The sequence below is a fragment of the Panulirus ornatus genome, chromosome 11 (assembly GCF_036320965.1).
Source record: "Panulirus ornatus isolate Po-2019 chromosome 11, ASM3632096v1, whole genome shotgun sequence".
Lineage (NCBI taxonomy): Eukaryota > Metazoa > Arthropoda > Malacostraca > Decapoda > Palinuridae > Panulirus > Panulirus ornatus.
In genome coordinates this window covers 51,457,176-51,477,837 of record NC_092234.1, presented here as the reverse complement: position 1 = coordinate 51,477,837, position 20,662 = coordinate 51,457,176, and the positions used below count along the sequence as shown (strand labels likewise).

The following is a 20,662-nucleotide window of genomic DNA, read 5'->3' as shown; positions in this document are numbered from 1 at the left end:
TATGTGTATATATGTTTGTGAATGTATATGTATGTATATGTTGAAATGTATAGGTATGTATATGTGCGTGTGTGGGTGTTTATGTACACTTGTGCTGTAATCACTTGAAGATGGGGTCTAGCAGCATACTTCTCTATCTCTCTCTCTCTTAACAAAGTTACCCATATTGAATTCATTCATAAATTTTGGGCCTTGGGGACTACTGGTATTGCTTGGTATTCACAGACAGCGATGATGGCACTTGTATTTGCCCTGACAAAAAGGCTGACTCAAGTAATAAGTGACCACAAACCTCACAATCAATCATAAAAAGCCTCTAGACCAAGTGCCAAAGTGATTGCAAGGACTGTTGCTTTGAGCTCACCAGTGAGAATTGGAGTATCAACTTGGAAGGGACATGAACATTACAGATTTTCTGTCAAGGACACACTTACCAGAGAATGGAGCAGGACAAATGTTTGGGAATACAAACTTGGTATCTTTCCTACCCATCAGACCAAAGTGTGTGGAGAAGATAAAAAGACCTGTGTGTTTGTGAGAGAGAGTAAAGCCCACCTTTCCAAGTGTTTTTGGAGGGGTAAGTCTGGGCAAGAATACCCCATAATGGCAAATGGAGAAGTGAGGAGTTCTCTGGCAGTAGTGAGGGTGTCTACTGCCACTTCTAGCTCCGTGGATATCTGTCAGAGATAGGTCCCAGAAGCATGCCCTACACTGGCCATCACTGACACAAAGGGTGAATTCTGTGTAGCAGGTCCAGCTTATATGCACATGCTTGGCTTGAAAGCTGCCCACCCCATACAAAGAGGCTCAGGCCTGTTGGACATTACTGAGCTGAATATTGAGGTCATGGAGTTAGCTGAGTGCAAAATTGTCGTGGAAGGCCATTCAAAACTTCAGAAGGTACATTTCATTAGGTAAGCAAAAATGTTCTTTGTCTAATTTGCCTCTCCACTTCTTTAAGGCCTTTGGTGATGCTTTCTAAGGATTCTATCAAATGGACCCAGATAACAGTAGAAAGCTCACTTCCTTCATCACACCAAGGGGCAGGTTTCAGTTTCTGTATTCCCTTATGGGACAGGGTGGTGCTCTAGTTGCATACACCAAATGCTTTGATGATGCGATATTAGGTGTAGAGCACATGTACAAGTGAGCGGATGATACCTTGGGGGAGGTGCATGACCTCTTGGAGACATGTAAAAAGAATGGGGTCACCTTCAACGCAGACAAGTTCAGGACCTGCGAGAGGGAGGTTGAATTCGAAGGGTTCCACTTAGGCTGGGACTTTTCCCATCATATGGTTTAATGGATGGCAGCTGTCAGGTACTTTTCTATGCCTGTACAACCCACCATCACTAGCATCCTCTTATGGTATGACCTGGTGAACCAATTAGCTCCTTTCATGGCTATGACCCTAGTCTTGGAGCCATTCAAAGAACTGTTGAAGAATCCTTTGGGAAAGAGGGTATACTGGGATCAGCAGCTGCAGCAGAAGTTTGTTTAGACCAAGGTCACTGATCTTCCAGTTAGCCAAGGATGGCCTAGTTAACTATGACAAATCCGGATGAACAGCAGCCCTTACAGACAGGAGCAGGAAGGGCATTGGATTTGTGGCTATGCAGCAATACGCCTCCTGGGTGTTGGCAGATGCTTTCTTCTGCTACAGAAGGTGGAAGGGTGAGCTCTGGCAATGATGTGGTGCCTGCATAAAGTGGGGTTGTTTCATGTATGTTGCTCTGACCTGCTCCTTGTCACTGATAAGATGAAAATTTTTGGTGACAGGGAGCTCAGAGACATTGTCAGCTGTTGCCTGTTCAGGATGAAGAAGACACTTCATTTCATGTTTCATATTAAAGTACCTACCAGGGAAGAATAGCACAGCTGACATGCTCTCCCAATACCCTGCTGTCTTTGCTGGCCCAGAAACTAGATATGGAGGCAGATGACAGTTTCATCATTGTGGTGGTTATGTATGCTATGGTGCCGGTTCTAGGGGACAAGCTGAGAATAATGATAAACTAGAACACTGTTAAGAAAGCATCTGTGCAGAACCCAGCATATCAGCTACCATTAGGTAGGATTGCAAATCAAGATTGGCCAGATAGCAGATCCTGGTAGTTTGCCTATGTACATCCCTTTTACAGTGTATGGGACAGGCAAAGCAGTGACAGGACTAGTGACATACACTTATGAACATGGGCACATTCAGCTGGTGATTCCTGAGTTGGTATGTCACCAGGTCACCGCCAACCTGCACATAGGTCATCAGGGCCTCAACCGTGTGTTTCATAGGGCAAAGCAGACTGCATATTAGTGTGGCATGGAGGATGACCTTCAGTATCACTGCTTGTCCTCCATCATCTGTGAGGGCCCCACACTGTTGCAGCATCCTGAGCCACTTGTGTTAATGGCCTCACCTGAATACCCCATCCAATGGACAGTGTCATGGTTTTTCCAGCTAAATGGTAGGATGTACCATGTATATGCCAATTGGTTAACAGGTTGAGTAGAGGAGGCTCGCCTCCTTAACCATGCAACATTGGATGTTGATCAAACTCCATGGGTACGTTGCAAGGTGTGGGACCCAAGAGGAAATATCACTAGACAGCAGTGCTAATTTAGCCAGTGTGGAGGAGAGCACCTTTTTTTGAGATGGGGCGTGCAGGTACATTTGTCTGTTTCATTACCCTCAGTCAAAAGGGAAGGCAGAAGCAGGTGCACATATGGCAAGATGCATCATCCACAGCTAAAATATATCACGAGGCAGCTTACATCATACCAGCAAGGTGGCATAGGTGCTCCTGCAGTCTGTATGGCTTTTGGGATTTTCTTCCTTGGAAAGATGGATTATAGGGTGCTTCCAAATCACCACTGAATTTGTCTATTTTCTCTTTTAGTTTAGTCTTCTTATCTGAAAGTTTTTCTTTAAACCTCCTCCTTCATGTGGGTATACTTTATCCTCATGAAATAAACTACAGAGGGAAAAAATGTAGTTTTTGAAAACTGAAAAACTCTTCTCATCAAGGTGATGTCCCTTCAGCGTTTACCTCTAGGACTTTTTTTTTTTTTTTAACTTGGATTAATCTTCCCCTCTTTTTTAAGAAACCATTTTCTGCAACAGTTGTGACTGCCCCTGGGTTAATTCCCATAAATCTGTGAATTCTCAGCAGCTGGACCTAAGTGGATGGATGATGTTTCTGATGGTCTTTTGCATGTATTGGGTCTGAAATGACTGAGTTGCTGCATCCATAAATGAGTGGTTAGAAAAGGGCAAAGAAGGCCAATGTTTCCTCACTAGATATGAGAATGTGAGAAGTACTTAACTCTGATTTTCCATGACATATCCTATAGAATGTTTCTCATGCTGGCGGGACACCACCTCAGAGAAGACTTTTTTCAGTAGGTAGTAGTTGGTAGGCAGCCAACAACCAGGGAGGTATATTACCAGTGCTACCCTTATCAGGTAGTACTGGTATCTCAAGGGTTAGTGACGGCTGTGTAGAGAGCCAGTTCTTCAGTTGGTTGTCATGCTGCACTCCTCTGACCCTGGTAGCTGTCTTCTCTTTCTACCTTACCCACATGTGGATTACTGGCATTCTGTCCAGAAACATACAATCTCACCTTGTCATACATAACCCTGACTCACACAGCTCATTCTTTGTAACTCTAGATTTTCCTGTGGTGAGTGCTGTATGCTAGCCCTGCCCTTTGGCAAAATGGTAGGAGCAGTAGACAGAAGTAGTAGGTAGGAACATTTAGATGAGAGCTTTTGATAGAAACATAAGGTTGAAGTAGTTGGTAAGAGCATTTGGTGGTAGCATTAAGTAGAAGTAGTCTGTAGGAACATTAGATTGGAGTCCTCTACAATCACTGTGCTAGACTTGCCTCCTACCAGTGGCCTGTTAAGGGTGAGGCACTAATGGCTAAGAAGCAACACTAGAGTTCATTAGTTATGGTTACTCTGTTGCCATGGCCACCCCCTGAGGGAACTCCAGAAGGGAAGAGGCATCAGAGCTATGGATAGATAGATAGAAGAAAACTATGTATATTACATTTAAACAAAATTCTTCATCGTCTCTGCTTCTACCAAGTGTAGTGTAGACTAAGGGTGAGCTTGGTGATTGGGTAGAGTTTAAGTTACTAGCAGTTGGATGCTTTGTAGATGCTGTAATAAAGGAAAAAATATGGGCAGAAACCTCAGAATTAAGAGAAGTAGGGAGTGCTACTGCATCAAATTCAAGATTCAGAAACTCATTTGCTATTTTGGTGGAAATGTTAATTGAGTAGCCTTTAGGTTTTGGATTTTTTTCTTGTGCATTGGATATTCAGACTGCAGACATCATGCCTATATTAAAAAAAAAATTGTAGATTTTGTGCATCAGCTTTTTTAGGGGAGCAAAGGTTCAGGTGTCTCAAAATGATATATTCTGATGTTCATCACCATCTATTGATCCAGTTATGTATGTATCTGTTTTTCCATTAGTTGTCTGTTACACTGATCACTTCAGCTCAGTCACTTTTGAAGTTTAGCAGCCAATTAACATATTCTAATGGCACTTTTTTCCATAGAATTTCTCAGGATTGAAAATGTACCTATGTAAAATTTGAATATATCCTGGTAATATGTTTCTATTTTGCTCCATTTCATATCTGTTCACAACACTCATTGGGGAAAGTTGTAAGTTGTGAGCATTCCCAAACTTCATCATCCAAGCTAACAGCTTCAGGATTTCTATTTGTTGTTTTATCACATTATTTGTCTCTTTGTTTCATCAGGGTGAGCCTGGTGATGAAGGATCAAGTGGTATAAATGGTTTGCCAGGAAGAGATGGTGTACCTGGAGAAAATGTGGTTACAGATAATGGAGCTCCAGGAAGAAGGTACTCATTATTGTTATTATCTGTTCACTTATACGAACTGAATCACCACAGTTATTTAATAACATTTATTAGAACGGTGTTATGCATTTAACTGTTCTAGACTGCATGTCTGAGATTAGATAAGTTTGTAATTGAGTGGTCTAAATGTGTACTTATATAGATATTTAACCAAGGATGATATGTGAAGTATATAAAAATTCAGATGGAGTGGGATATAACACGAGATAGGTACCAAGAAAGTTTGTGTTTTATCAAATCACACTATATCATGACATTTGTTTCCATATAAACTTGGAATTAGGGACCCAAGGAAGAAATGGGAAGAAAAAAATTAAATGATACTGAAAACATTATGCAAGTAATATACCAAGCATTTCAAAACATTATTTAAGAAATGAAAATATACAGTACACACAGACAATAATAGATAGGTCTCAGCCTGTTTCTTTCTCACATTTCTTCCGGATTCTGGGGAAAGCTAGCTAGAATTTCCCCTATAATCTTTCTGAGTATGTACCTGATTTTTGATTCACACATTAGGGAAGAACCCTCTGAGGAGTAATGTGGCATTTGAGGGTATAATTGGTGTACATGGGGTATTCAGTGTTGTGAATGAAAATGGTGAAGAGCTTGTGGATTTGTGTGCTGAAAAAAGACTGGTGATGGGGAGAACCTGGTTTAAAAAGAGAGATATACATAAGTATACGTATGTGAGTAGGAGATGGTCAAAGAGCATTACTGGATAATGTGTTGATTGATGGGAGTGTAAAAGAGAGATTTTGGATGTTAATGTGCAGAGACGGGCAGCTGGAGGAATGTCTGATCACTGTCCTGTGCAAAGTTGAAGATTTGTAGAGGTTTTCAAAAAAGAAGAATGTTCGGGGGAAGAGAGTTGCAAGAGTGAGGGACCTTGGAAAGGAGACTTGTGTGAGGAAGTACAGGAGAGATTGAGTGTAGAATGGCAAAAGATGAGAGCAAGTGACGTAAGGGGAGTGGTTGAAGAATGGGATGTATTTAGAGAAGCAGTGATGGCATGTGCAAAGGTTGCATGTGGCATGAGAAAGGTGGGAGGTGGGCAGATTAGAAAGGATATTGAGTGGTGGGATGAAGAAGTAGAGTCGTTAGTGAAAGAAAATATAGAGGTGTTTGGATGACATGTACAAGGAAGCAGTGCAAATGACGGGGAGATGTGTAAAAGAAAGCAGCAGGAGGTCAAGAAAAAGGTGTAAGGTTTGAAAAAGGGGACAAATGAGAGTTGGGGTGAGAGGGTATAAAGAGAATAAAAAGTTGTTTTGGAAGGGTCTAGATAACGTGCATAAAAGAAGAGAACAAATGGGAACATCAGTGAAGGAGACAAGGGGGGGAAGTAATAACAGGTATTGATGAAGTGAGAAGATGGAGTGAGTATTTTGAAGGTTTATTGAATGTGTTTGATCATAGAGTGGCAGATGTAGGGTGTTTTGGTTAGGGTGGTGTGCGAAAAGAGAGAGTCAGGGAGAATGGTTTGGTTAAGAGAGAAGAGGTAGTGAAAGCTTTGTGGAAGATGAAATCCAGCAAGGTGGTAGGTTTGGATAGTATTGCAGTAAAATTTATTAAAAAAGGGGGTGACTGTGTTGTTTATTGGTTGGTACGGATATTCAGCGTATGTATTGATCATGATGAAATGCCTGAGGATTGGTGGAATGCATACACAGTGCCATTGTGCAAAGGCAAAGGGGATAAAGGTGAGTGTTCAAACTACAAAGCCAAAAGTTTGTTGAGTATTCCTAGGAAACTGAGAGGGGTGAAGGCATGTACAGAGCATCAGACTGGGGAGGAACAGTGTGGTTTCAGAAGTGGTAGAGGATATATGGATCTGGTGTTTTCTTTGAAGAATGTGTGCGAGAAATACTTAGAAAAACAGTTGGATTTGTATGTAGCGTTTATGGATCTGGAGAAGGCATATGTTAGGGTTGATAGAGATGCTTCCTGGAAGGTCTTAAGGGTATATAGTGTGGGATGTAAGCTACTAGAAGCAGTGAAAGGTTTTTATCAAGCATGTAAGGAATGTGTGTGAGTAGGAAGAGAGAAGAGTGATTGCTTCCCAGGTTAGGTCGGACTGTGGCAGGGGTGTATGATGTGTGATATCCCCCATGGTTGTTTGATTTGTTTATGGAAGGGGTAGTTAGGGAGGTAAATGCAAGAGTTTTGGAGAGGGGCAAGTATGCAGTCTACTGGGGATGAGAAGGCCTGGAAAGTGTCAGTTATTGTTCGCTGATGATGCAGCACTGGTGGCTGATTCAGGTGAGAAACTGTGGAAGTTGGTGACTGAGCTAGGAAAAGTGTGTGAAAGGAGAAAGTTGAGAGTAAATGTGAATAAGAGTAAGGTTATTAGGTTCAGCAGGGTTAAGGGACAAGTTAGTTAGGATGTAAGTTTGAATGGACAAAAAATGAAGTGAAGTTTTTTAGATACCTGGGAGTGGACTTAGCAGCGAATTGTACCATGGAAGCAGAAGTGAGTCACAGGGTGGGGTAGGGGACAAAGGTTCTGGAAGCAAAGAAAAATGTGTGGAAGGAGAGAATATTATCTCGGAGAGCAAAAATGGGTATGCTTGATGGAATAGTAGTTCCATCAATATTATATGGTTGTGAGGCATGGGCTATAGATACGGTTGTACAGAGAAGGGTGGATGTGTTAGAAATGAAATATTTGAGAACAATGTGTGGTGTGAGGTGGTTTGATTAAGTAATGAAATTGTAAGCAAGATGTGTGGATATAAAAAGAGTGTGGTTGAGAGAGTAGTAGAGGGTGTGTTGGAATGGTTTGGACATATGGAAAGAATGAGTGAGGAAAGGTTGACAAAGAGGGTTATATGTGTCAGAGATGGAGGGAACAAGGAGAAGCGGGAGACCAAACTGAAGGTGGAAAAATGGAGTGAATAAGATTTTCAGCGATCGGGGCTTGAACATATAGGAGGGGGAGAGGTGTGCAAGGAATAGAGTGCATTTGGATGATGTGGTATACCAGGGTCAATGTGCTGTCAATGGAATGAACCAGGGCTTGTGAAGCGTCTTGGTTAAACCATGGAAAGGTCTGTGGGGGCTGAATGTGGATAGGGAGCGGTGGTTTTGTTGCATTACACATGATATGAGTGTGGCCTTTTTGTCTGTTTTCCTAGCACTACCTCACTGAAGCAGGAGGTAGCAGTGCTGCTTCCTGTGGGGTGGGATAGTGCCAGGAATGGATGAAGGCAAGCAAGTATACATGTGTGTATATGTATATGTCTTTATATGTGTATGTACATGTTGATATGTATATGTATATGCGTGTGTATGGGCATTTATGTATACAGGTACACCACTGATTTTCCAGCACTCTTGGTTCCAAAGCCTTGCCGGATTAACCATTTTGCCGAACCAACAATGGTCACGTAATAATAATTCATCCACACACCTTTAACCCGCTAATTATACATATACCATGCTACCTGACAAGTCCACCCCATCACTCCGATGGTGTCAAAACTGTTACATCATTACATCACTACATTACATCATTACATTACATCACTCGATCATGCTCAGTACACTTACTGTCTTTCATAGTTTTCCAATCATCATTGCTTCTTGGAATCGCTGTCTGCATAGAATTTCAATATTTTCTCCTTTTGCTTCTTTTATCATAAACAGTTGATGAACCAATACTGTAAATGTCACACAGCTCACGCACTTGAAACACCATGGTCCATTTCATTCAACAGTTCTACTTTATCTTGAATTGATATGGACTGTTGTTTACGTTTGACACCACGACTGACACTCTCATATGTCTTAGAAGCCATAGCTAGAGTTGAATTTAAGCAAAATAAGCTAAGAATCTCACAGAATTGTGGTATCACCACTAACAGGTGCAGTGTAATGAATGTAAATAAGCGAGCTCAACACACAATGCCATCTGTGGCCATCCAGTAAACTAGTCTGGTGGCTGTGGTAATTTCAAGTTCCCTCACGTAATTTTATCCAGACTAAAGAAGGTGCCAAACCATCAGTTGCCAGAAATTCGGTGGTGTACCTGTATATATATATATATATATATATATATATATATATATATATATATATATATATATATATATATATTTTTTTTTTTTGTCGGTCTCCCGCGTTTGCGAGGTAGCGCAAGGAAACAGACGAAAGAAATGGCCCAACCCACCCCCATACACATGTATATACATACGTCCACACACACAAATATACATATCTACACAGCTTTCCATAGTTTACCCCAGACGTTTCACATGCCTTGATTCAATCCACTGACAGCACATCAACCCCGGTATACCACATCGCTCCAATTCACTCTATTCCTTGCCCTCCTTTCACCCTCCTGCATGTTCAGGCCCCGATCACACAAAATCTTTTTCACTCCATCTTTCCACCTCCAATTTGGTCTCCCTCTTCTCCTCGTTCCCTCCACCTCCGACACATATATCCTCTTGGTCAATTTTTCCTCACTCATTCTCTCCATGTGCCCAAACCATTTCAAAATACCCTCTTCTGCTCTCTCAACCACGCTCTTTTTATTTCCACACATCTCTCTTACCCTTACGTTACTTACTCGATCAAACCACCTCACACCACACATTGTCCTCAAACATCTCATTTCCAGCACATCCATCCTCCTGCGCACCACTCTATCCATAGCCCACGCCTCACAACCATACAACATTGTTGGAACCACTATTCCTTCAAACATACCCATTTTTGCTTTCCGAGATAATGTTCTCGACTTCCACACATTCTTCAAGGCTCCCAGAATTTTCGCCCCCTCCCCCACCCTATGATCCACTTCCGCTTCCATGGTTCCATCCGCTGCCAGATCCACTCCCAGATATCTAAAACACTTCACTTCCTCCAGTTTTTCTCCATTCAAACTCACCTCCCAATTGACTTGACCCTCAACCCTACTGTGCCTAATAACCTTGCTCTTATTCACATTTACTCTTAACTTTCTTCTTTCACACACTTTACCAAACTCAGTCACCAGCTTCTGCAGTTTCTCACATGAATCAGCCACCAGCGCTGTATCAACTGACTCACTTCCCAAGCTCTCTCATCCCCAACAGACTTCATACTTGCCCCTCTTTCCAAAACTCTTGCATTCACCTCCCTAACAACCCCATCCATAAACAAATTAAACAACCATGGAGACATCACACATCCCTGCCGCAAACCTACATTCACTGAGAACCAATCACTTTCCTCTCTTCCTACACGTACACATGCCTTACATCCTCGATAAAAACTTTTCACTACTTCTAACAACTTGCCTCCCACACCATATATTCTTAATACCTTCCACATAGCATCTCTATCAACTCTATCATATGCCTTCTCCAGATCCATAAATGCTACATACAAATCCATTTGCTTTTCTAAGTATTTCTCACATACATTCTTCAAAGCAAACACCTGATCCACACATCCTCTACCACTTCTGAAACCACACTGCTCTTCCCCAATCTGATGCTCTGTACATGCCTTCACCCTCTCAATCAATACCCTCCCATATAATTTACCAGGAATACTCAACAAACTTATACCTCTGTAATTTGAGCACTCACTCTTATCCCCTTTGCCTTTGTACAATGGCACTATGCATGCATTTCGCCAATCCTCAGGCACCTCACCATGAGTCATACATACATTAAATAACCTTACCAACCAGTCAACAATACAGTCACCCCCTTTTTTAATAAATTCCACTGCAATACCATCCAAACCTGCTGCCTTGCGGCTTTCATCTTCCGCAAAGCTTTTACTACCTCTTCTCTGTTTACCAAATCATTTTCCCTAACCCTCTCACTTTGCACACCACCTCGACCAAAACACCCTATATCTGCCAATCTATCATCAAACACATTCAACAAACCTTCAAAATACTCACTCCATCTCCTTCTCACATCACCACTACTTGTTATCACCTCCCCATTTGTGCCCTTCACTGAAGTTCCCATTTGCTCCCTTGTCTTACGCACTTTATTTACCTCTTTCCAGAACATCTTTTTATTCTCCCTAAAATTTAATGATACTCTCTCACCCCAACTCTCATTTGCCCTTTTTTTCACCTCTTGCACCTTTCTCTTGCCCTCCTGTCTCTTTCTTTTATACATCTCCCACTCAATTGCATTTTTTCCCTGCAAAAATCGTCCAAATGCCTCTCTCTTCTCTTTCACTAATACTCTTACTTCTTCCTCCCACCACTCACTACCCTTTCTAATCAACCCATCTCCCACTCTTCTCATGCCACAAGCATCTTTTGCGCAATCCATCACTGATTCCCTAAATACATCCCATTCCTCCCCCACTCCCCTTACTTCCATTGTTCTCACCTTTTTCCATTCTGTACTCAGTCTCTCCTGGTACTTCCTCACACAAGTCTCCTTCCCAAGCTCACTTACTCTCACCACCCTCTTCACCCCAACATTCACTCTTCTTTTCTGAAAACCCATACAAATCTTCACCTTAGCCTCCACAAGATAATGATCAGACATCCCTCCAGTTGCACCTCTCAGCACATTAACATCCAAAAGTCTCTCTTTCGCGCGCCTGTCAATTAACACGTAATCCAATAACGCTCTCTGGCCATCTCTCCTACTTACATAAGTATACTTATGTATATATATATATATATATATATATATATATATATATATATATAGTGGAATAGTGGTTCCAACAATGTTGTATGGTTGCGAGGCGTGGACTATGGATAGAGTTGTGCGCAGGAGGATGGATGTGCTGGAAATGAGATGTTTGAGGACAATGTGTGGTGTGAGGTGGTTTGATCGAGTAAGTAACGTAAGGGTAAGAGAGATGTGTGGAAATAAAAAGAGCGTGGTTGAAAGAGCAGAAGAGGGTGTTTTGAAATGGTTTGGTGACATGGAGAGAATGAGTGAGGAAAGATTGACCAAGAGGATATATGTGTCGGAGGTGGAGGGAACGAGGAGAAGAGGGAGACCAAATTGGAGGTGGAAAGATGGAGTGAAAAAGATTTTGTGTGATCGGGGCCTGAACATGCAGGAGGGTGAAAGGAGGGCAAAGAATAGAGTGAATTGGAGCGATGTGGTATACCGGGGTTGACGTGCTGTCAGTGGATTGAATCAAGGCATGTGTATGGGGGTGGGTTGGGCCATTTCTTTCGTCTGTTTCCTTGCGCTACCTCGCAAACGCGGGAGACAGCGACAAAGCAAAAAAAAAAAAATATATATATATATATATATATATATATATATATATATATATATATATATATATTATCCCTGGGGATAGGGGATTAAGAGTACTTCCCACGTATTCCCTGCGTGTCATAGAAGGCGACTAAATGGGGAGGGAGCGGGGGGCTGGAAATCCTCCCCTCTCGTTTTTTTTTTTTTTTTTTTTTTTTCAAAAGAAGGAACAGAGAATTGGGCCAGGTGAGGGTATTCCCTCAAAGGCCCAGTCCTCTGTTCTTAACGCTACCTCGCTAATGCGGGAAATGGCGAATAGTTTGAAAAAAAGAAAGAAATATATATATATATATATATATAGGTAACTTTAAATGGAGAAAAACTGGAGGAAGTAAAGTGTTTTAGATATCTGGGAATGGATCTGAGAAATACTTAGAAAAACAAATGGATTTGTATGTAGCATTTATGGATCTGGAGAAAGCATATGATGGAGTTGATAGAGATGCTCTGTGGAAGGTTTTAAGAATATATAGTGTGGGAGGAAAGTTGTTAGAAGCAGTGAAAAGTTTTTATAGAGGATGTAAGGCATGTGTACGTGTAGGAAGAGAGGAAAGTGATTGGTTCTCAGTGAATGTAGGTTTGCGGCAGGGGTGTGTGATGTCTCCATGGTTGTTTAATTTGTTTATGGATGGGGTTGTTAGGGAGGTGAATGCAAGAGTTTTGGAAAGAGGGGCAAGTATGCAGTCTGTTCTGAATGTGAGAACTTGGGATGTGAGTCAGTTGTTGTTCGCTGATGATACAGCGCTGGTGGCTGATTCATGTGAGAAACTGCAGAAGCTGGTGACTGAGTTTGATAAAGTGTGTGAAAGAAGAAAGTTAAGAGTAAATGTAAATAAGAGCAAGGTTATTAGGTACAGTAGGGTTGAGGGTCAAGTCAGTTGGGAGGTAAGTTTGATTGGAGAAAAACTGGAGGAAGTAAAGTGTTTTAGATATCTAGGAGTGGATCTGGCAGCGGATGGAACCATGGAAGCGGAAGTGAATCATAGGGTGGGGGAGGGGGCGAAAATTCTGGGAGCCTTGAAGAATGTGTGGAAGTCGAGAACATTATCTCGGAAAGCAAAAATGGGTATGTCTGAAGGAATAGTGGTTCCAAAAATGTTGTATGGTTGCGAGGCGTGGGCTATGGACAGAGTTGTGTGCAGGAGGGTGGATGTGCTGGAAATGAGATGTTTGAGGGCAATGTGTGGTGTGAGGTGGCTTGATCGAGTAAATAAAGTAAGGGTAAGAGAGATGTGTGGAAATAAAAAGAGCGTGGTTGAGAGAGCAGAAGAGGGTGTTTTGAAGTGGTTTGGGCACATGGAGAGAATGAGTGAGGAAAGACTGACCAAGAGGATATATGTGTCGGAGGTGGAGGGAACGAGGAGAAGTGGGAGACCAAATTGGAGGTGGAAAGATGGAGTGAAAAAGATTTTGAGTGATCGGGGCCTGAACATGCAGGAGGGTGAAAGGCGTGCAAGGAATAGAGTGAATTGGATCGATGTGGTATACCGGGGTTGACGTGCTGTCAGTGGATTGAATCAGGGCATGTGAAGCATCTGGGGTAAACCATGGAAAGCTGTGTAGGTATGTATATTTGCGTGTGTGGACGTGTATGTATATACATGTGTATGGGGTGGGTTGGGTCATTTCTTTCGTCTCTTTCCTTGCGCTACCTCGCAAATGCAGGAGACAGCGACAAAGTATAAAAAAAAAATATATATATATATATATATATATATATATATATATATATATATATATATATATATATATATATATATATATTATATATATATATATATATATATATATATATATATATATATATTCTTTTTTTTTTTTTTATACTTTGTCGCTGTCTCCCGCGTTTGCGAGGTAGCGCAAGGAAACAGACGAAAGAAAGAAATGGCCCAACCCCCCCCCATACACATGTATATACATACGTCCACACACGCAAATATACATACCTACACAGCTTTCCATGGTTCACCCCAGACGCTTCACATGCCTTGATTCAATCCACTGACAGCACGTCAACCCCAGTATACCACATCGCTCCAATTCACTCTATTCCTTGCCCTCCTTTCACCCTCCTGCATGTTCAGGCCCCGATCACACAAAATCTTTTTCACTCCATCTTTCCACCTCCAATTTGGTCTCCCTCTTCTCCTCGTTCCCTCCACCTCCGACACATATATCCTCTTGGTCAATCTTTCCTCACTCATTCTCTCCATGTGCCCAAACCACTTCAAAACACCCTCTTCTGCTCTCTCAACCACGCTCTTTTTATTTCCACACATCTCTCTTACCCTTACGTTACTCACTCGATCAAACCACCTCACACCACACATTGTCCTCAAACATCTCATTTCCAGCACATCCATCCTCCTGCGCACAACTCTATCCATGGCCCACGCCTCGCAACCATACAACATTGTTGGAACCACTATTCCTTCAAACATACCCATTTTTGCTTTCCGAGATAATGTTCTCGACTTCCACACATTCTTCAAGGCCCCCAGAATTTTCGCCCCCTCCCCCACCCTATGATCCACTTCCGCTTCCATGGTTCCATCCGCTGCCAGATCCACTCCCAGATATCTAAAACACTTCACTTCCTCCAGTTTTTCTCCATTCAAACTCACCTCCCAATTGACTTGACCCTCAACCCTACTGTACCTAATAACCTTGCTATTATTCACATTTACTCTTAACTTTCTTCTTCCACACACTTTACCAAACTCAGTCACCAGCTTCTGCAGTTTCTCACATGAATCAGCCACCAGCGCTGTATCATCAGCAAACAACAACTGACTCACTTCCCAAGCTCTCTCATCCCCAACAGACTTCATACTTGCCCCTCTTTCCAAAACTCTTGCATTTACCTCCCTAACAACCCCATCCATAAACAAATTAAACAACCATGGAGACATCACACACCCCTGCCGCAAACCTACATTCACTGAGAACCAATCACTTTCCTCTCTTCCTACACGTACACATAATTACATACTTAATTACATACTTAATATTAATTATAATTATGTTAATGTCCCAATTAATCGACCAATTACACGAATTTTCAGATTTTAACCACAGATTCGTATTCCGTAGGCGTTGAAATATCTATGCTAAAATTTTCAGGAAAATTTATTCTTTCAAAAAAATCAAGAAAAATCCAAGGCTATATTTTGCTCAGATTTTCAAATTCTTCAGATTTTAATGAAATTCTGGGAATATGTGCTATTCTATATAGTGATTAAGAATATCGAATCAAAATACTGTATTACGTAATATTAATCGCTTAATTACATACTTAATATTATTTATAATTATATTAATATCCTAATTAATCGACCAATCACACGAATTTTCAGATTTTGACCACAGATTCGTATTCAGTAGGCGTTAAAATATCTATGCTCAAATTTTCAGGAAAATTTATTCTTTCAAAAAAATCAAGAAATAATATTTTGCTCAGATTTTCAAATTCTTCAGATTTTAATGAAATTCTGGGAATATGGGCTATTCTATATAGTGATTAAGAATATCGAATCAAAATAGTGCATTTCGTAATATTAATCGCTTAATTACATACTTAATATTAATTATAATTATATCAATATCCTAATTAATCGACTAATTACACGAATTTTCAGATTTTGACCACAGATTCGTATTCAGCAGGCGTTTAAATATCTATGCTGAAATTTTCATGAAAATCTATTTTTTCAAAAAAATCAAGAAAAATCCAAGGATAATATTTTGCTCAGATTTTCAAATTCTTCAGATTTTAATCAAAATCTGGGAATATGTGCCATTCTTTTTACTGATTAAGAATATCGAGTCAAAATACTGTATTTCGCAAAATTAATCGATTAATTACATATTTAATATTAATTATAACTATATTAATATGCTAATTACTCGACTAAATATATGAATTTTAAGGGTTTGACTACAAATTCTTATTCAGCAGGTGTAAAAATATATATGCTGAAATTTTCAGGAAAATCTATTTTTTCAAAAAAATCAAGAAAAATCCAAGGCTTGGATAATATTTTGCTCAGATTTTCAAATTCTTCAGATTTTAATGAAATTCTGGGAATATGTGCTATTCTATATAGTGATTAAGAATATCGAATCAAAATAGTGCATTTCGTAATATTAATCGCTTAATTACATACTTAATATTAATTATAATTATATTATCCTAATTAATCGACTAATTACATGAATTTTCAGATTTTGACCACAGATTCGTATTCAGCAGGCGTTAAAATATCTATGCTCAAATTTTCAGGAAAATCTATTTTTTGAAAAAAATCAAGAAAAATCCTTGGATAATATTTTGCTCAGATTTTCAAATTCTTCAGATTTTAATGAAAATCTGGGAATATGTGCTATTCTATATACTGATTAAGAATATCGAGTCAAAATACTGCATTTCGTAAAATTAATCGCTTAATTACATACTTAATGTTAATTATAATTATATTATTGTCCTAATTAATCAACCACTTACACGAATTTTCAGATTTTGACCACAGATTCGTATTCAGCAGGCGTTTAAATATCTATGCTGAAATTTTCATGAAAATCTATTTTTTCAAAAAAATCAAGAAAAATCCAAGGCTTGGATAATATTTTGCTCAGATTTTCAAATTCTTCAGATTTTAATGAAAATCTGGGAATATGTGCTATTCTTTTTACTGATTAAGAATATCGAGTGAAAATACTGCATTTCGCAAAATTAATCGATTAATTACATACTTAATATTAATTATAACTATATTAATATGCTAATTACTCGACTAAATATATGAATTTTAAGGGTTTGACTACAGATTCTTATTCAGCAGGTGTAAAAATATATATGCTGAAATTTTCATGAAAATCTATTTTTTCAAAAAAATCAAGAAAAATCAAGGCTATAGCCTTGGATAATATTTTGTTCAGATTTTCAAATTCTTCAGATTTTAATGAAATTCTGGGAATATGTGCTATTCTATATAGTGATTAAGAATATCGAATCAAAATAGTGCATTTCGTAATATTAATCGCTTAATTACATACTTAATATTAATTATAATTATATCAATATCCTAATTAATCGACTAATTACACGAATTTTCAGATTTTGACCACAGATTCGTATTCAGCAGGCGTTTAAATATCTATGCTGAAATTTTCATGAAAATCTATTTTTTCAAAAAAATCAAGAAAAATCCAAGGCTATAGCCTTGGATAATATTTTGCTCAGATTTTCAAATTCTTCAGATTTTAATCAAAATCTGGGAATATGTGCTATTCTTTTTACTGATTAAGAATATCGAGTCAAAATACTGTATTTCGCAAAATTAATCGATTAATTACATATTTAATATTAATTATAACTACATTAATATGCTAATTACTCGACTAAATATATGAATTTTAAGGGTTTGACTACAAATTCTTATTCAGCAGGTGTAAAAATGTATATGCTGAAATTTTCAGGAAAATTTATTCTTTCAAAAAAATCAAGAAAAATCCAAGGCTATAGCCTAGGATATTTTGCTCAGATTTTCAAATTCTTCAGATTTTAATGAAATTCTGGGAATATGTGCTATTCTATATAGTGATTAAGAATATCGAATCAAAATAGTGCATTTCGTAATATTAATCGCTTAATTACATACTTAATATTAATTATAATTATATTAATATCCTAATTAATCGACCAATCACACGAATTTTCAGATTTTGACCACAGATTCGTATTCAGTAGGCGTTAAAATATCTATGCTCAAATTTTCAGGAAAATTTATTCTTTCAAAAAAATCAAGAAAAATCCAAGGCTATAGCCTTGGATAATATTTGCTCAGATTTTCAAATTCTTCAGATTTTAATGAAATTCTGGGAATATGTGCTATTCTATATAGTGATTAAGAATATCGAATCAAAATAGTGCATTTCGTAATATTAATCGCTTAATTACATACTTAATATTAATTATAATTATATTAATATCCTAATTAATCGACCAATCACACGAATTTTCAGATTTTGACCACAGATTCGTATTCAGCAGGCGTTAAAATATCTATGCTCAAATTTTCAGGAAAATCTATTTTTTGAAAAAAATCAAGAAAAATCCTTGGATAATATTTTGCTCAGATTTTCAAATTCTTCAGATTTTAATGAAAATCTGGGAATATGTGCTATTCTATATACTGATTAAGAATATCGAGTCAAAATACTGCATTTCGCAAAATTAATCGCTTAATTACATACTTAATGTTAATTATAATTATATTATTGTCCTAATTAATCGACTGGTTACACGAACTTTCAGATTTTGACCACAGATTCGTATTCAGCAGGCGTTTAAATATCTATGCTGAAATTTTCATGAAAATCTATTTTTTCAATATATATATATATATATATATATATATATATATATATATATATATATATATATATATATATATATATATATAGGGGAGAAAGAATACTTCCCACGTATTCCCTGCGTGTCGTAGAAGGCGACTAAAAGGGAAGGGAGCGGGGGGGCTGGAAATCCTCCCCTCTCGTTTTTTTTTTTTTTTTTCCAAAAGAAGGAACAGAGAAGAGGTCCAGGTGAGGATATTCCCTCAAAGGCACAGTCCTCTGTTCTTAACGCTACCTCGCTATCGCGGGAAATAGCGAATAGTATGAAAAAAAAAAAAAAAAAAAATATATATATATATATATATATATATATATATATATATATATATATATATATATATATTGGAAAGGATCACAATTTTGCGCGTGATCAAGATATTCATATGAGTCCACGGGGAAAATGAAACACGAAAAGTTCCCAAGTGTACTTTCGTGTAATAATCACATCATCAGAGGAGACACAAGAGAGAAATATAAGTCAGTTGATATACATCGAAGAGACGAAGCTAGGACGCCATTTCGTATGTTTTGGACAACCACACGTTTACCAAATGGCGTCCTAGCTTCGTCTCTTCGATGTATATCAACTAACTTATATTTCTCTCTTGTGTCTCCCCTGATGATATAATTATTACATGAAAGTGCACTTGGGAACTTTTTCGTGTTTCATTTTCCCCGTGTACTCATAGGAATATATATATATATATATATATATATATATATATATATATATATATATATATATATATATATATATATATATATATTTGTATTGCTTTGTCGCTGTCTCCCGCGTTTGCAAGGTAGCGCAAGGAAACAGACGAAAGAAATGACCCAACCCACCCCCATACACATGTATATACATACACGTCCACACATGCAAATATACATACCTATACATCTCAATGTACACATATATATACACACACAGACACATACATATATACCCATGCACACAGTTCACACTGTCTGCCTTTATTCATTCCCATCGCCACCTCGCCACACATGGAATACCATCCCCCTCCCCACTCATGTGTGCGAGGTAGCACTAGGAAAAGACACCAAAGGCCCCATTCGTTCACACTCAGTCTCTAGCTGTCATGCAATACTGCCCGAAACCACAGCTCCCTTTCCACATCCAGGCCCCACAGAACTTTCCATGGTTTACCCCAGACGCTTCACATGCCCTGATTCAATCCACTGACATCACGTCAACCCGGTATACCACATCGATCCAATTCACTCTATTCCTTGCACGCCTTTCACCCTCCTGCATGTTCAGGCCCCGATCACTCAAAATCTTTTTCACTCCATCTTTCCACCTCCAATTTGGTCTCCCACTTCTCGTTCCCTCCACCTCCGACACATATATCCTCTTGGTCAATCTTTCCTCACTCATTCTCTCCATGTGCCCAAACCATTTCAAAACACCCTCTTCTGCTCTCTCAACCACGCTCTTTTTATTTCCACACATCTCTCTTACCCTTACATTACTTACTCGATCAAACCACCTCACACCACATATTGTCCTCAAACATCTCATTTCCAGCAACTCAACCCTCCTGCGCACAACTCTATCCATAGCCCACGCCTCACAACCATACAACATTGTTGGAACCACTATTCCCTCAAACATACCCATTTTTGCTTTCCGAGATAATGTTCTCGACTTCCACACATTCTTCAAGGCTCCCAGGATTTTCGCCCCCCTCCCCCACCCTATGATTCACTTCCGCTCCCATGGTTCCATCCGCTGCCAGATCCACTCCCAGATATCTAAAACACTTACTTCCTCCAGTTTTTCTCCATTCAAACGTACCTCCCAATTGACTTGACCCTCAACCCTACCGTACCTAATAACCTTGCTCTTTATATGTGGAAGAAGAAAGTTAAGAGTAAATGTGAATAAGAGCAAGGTTATTAGGTACAGTAGGGTTGAGGGTCAAGTCAATTGGGAGATGAGTTTGAATGGAGAAAAACTGGAGGAAGTGAAGTGTTTTAGATATCTGGGAGTGGATCTGGCAGCGGATGGAACCATGGAAGCGGAAGTGGATCATAGGGTAGGGGAGGGGGCGAAAATTCTGGGGGCCTTGAAGAATGTGT

The 20,662-nt window shown here is 39.1% G+C and overlaps 1 protein-coding gene across 1 annotated transcript in view; it reads left to right on the top strand.

The window, feature by feature from the left end:
* Nucleotides 1–20,662, top strand: part of LOC139751519 (uncharacterized) — a 302,420-nt gene that overhangs the window by 119,029 nt on the left and 162,729 nt on the right. Inside the window, exon 12 of the mRNA XM_071667018.1 lies at nt 4,774–4,877. Within this exon, the coding sequence (XP_071523119.1) occupies nt 4,774–4,877 (104 nt within the window). The remainder of the gene's footprint in view (nt 1–4,773; nt 4,878–20,662) is intronic.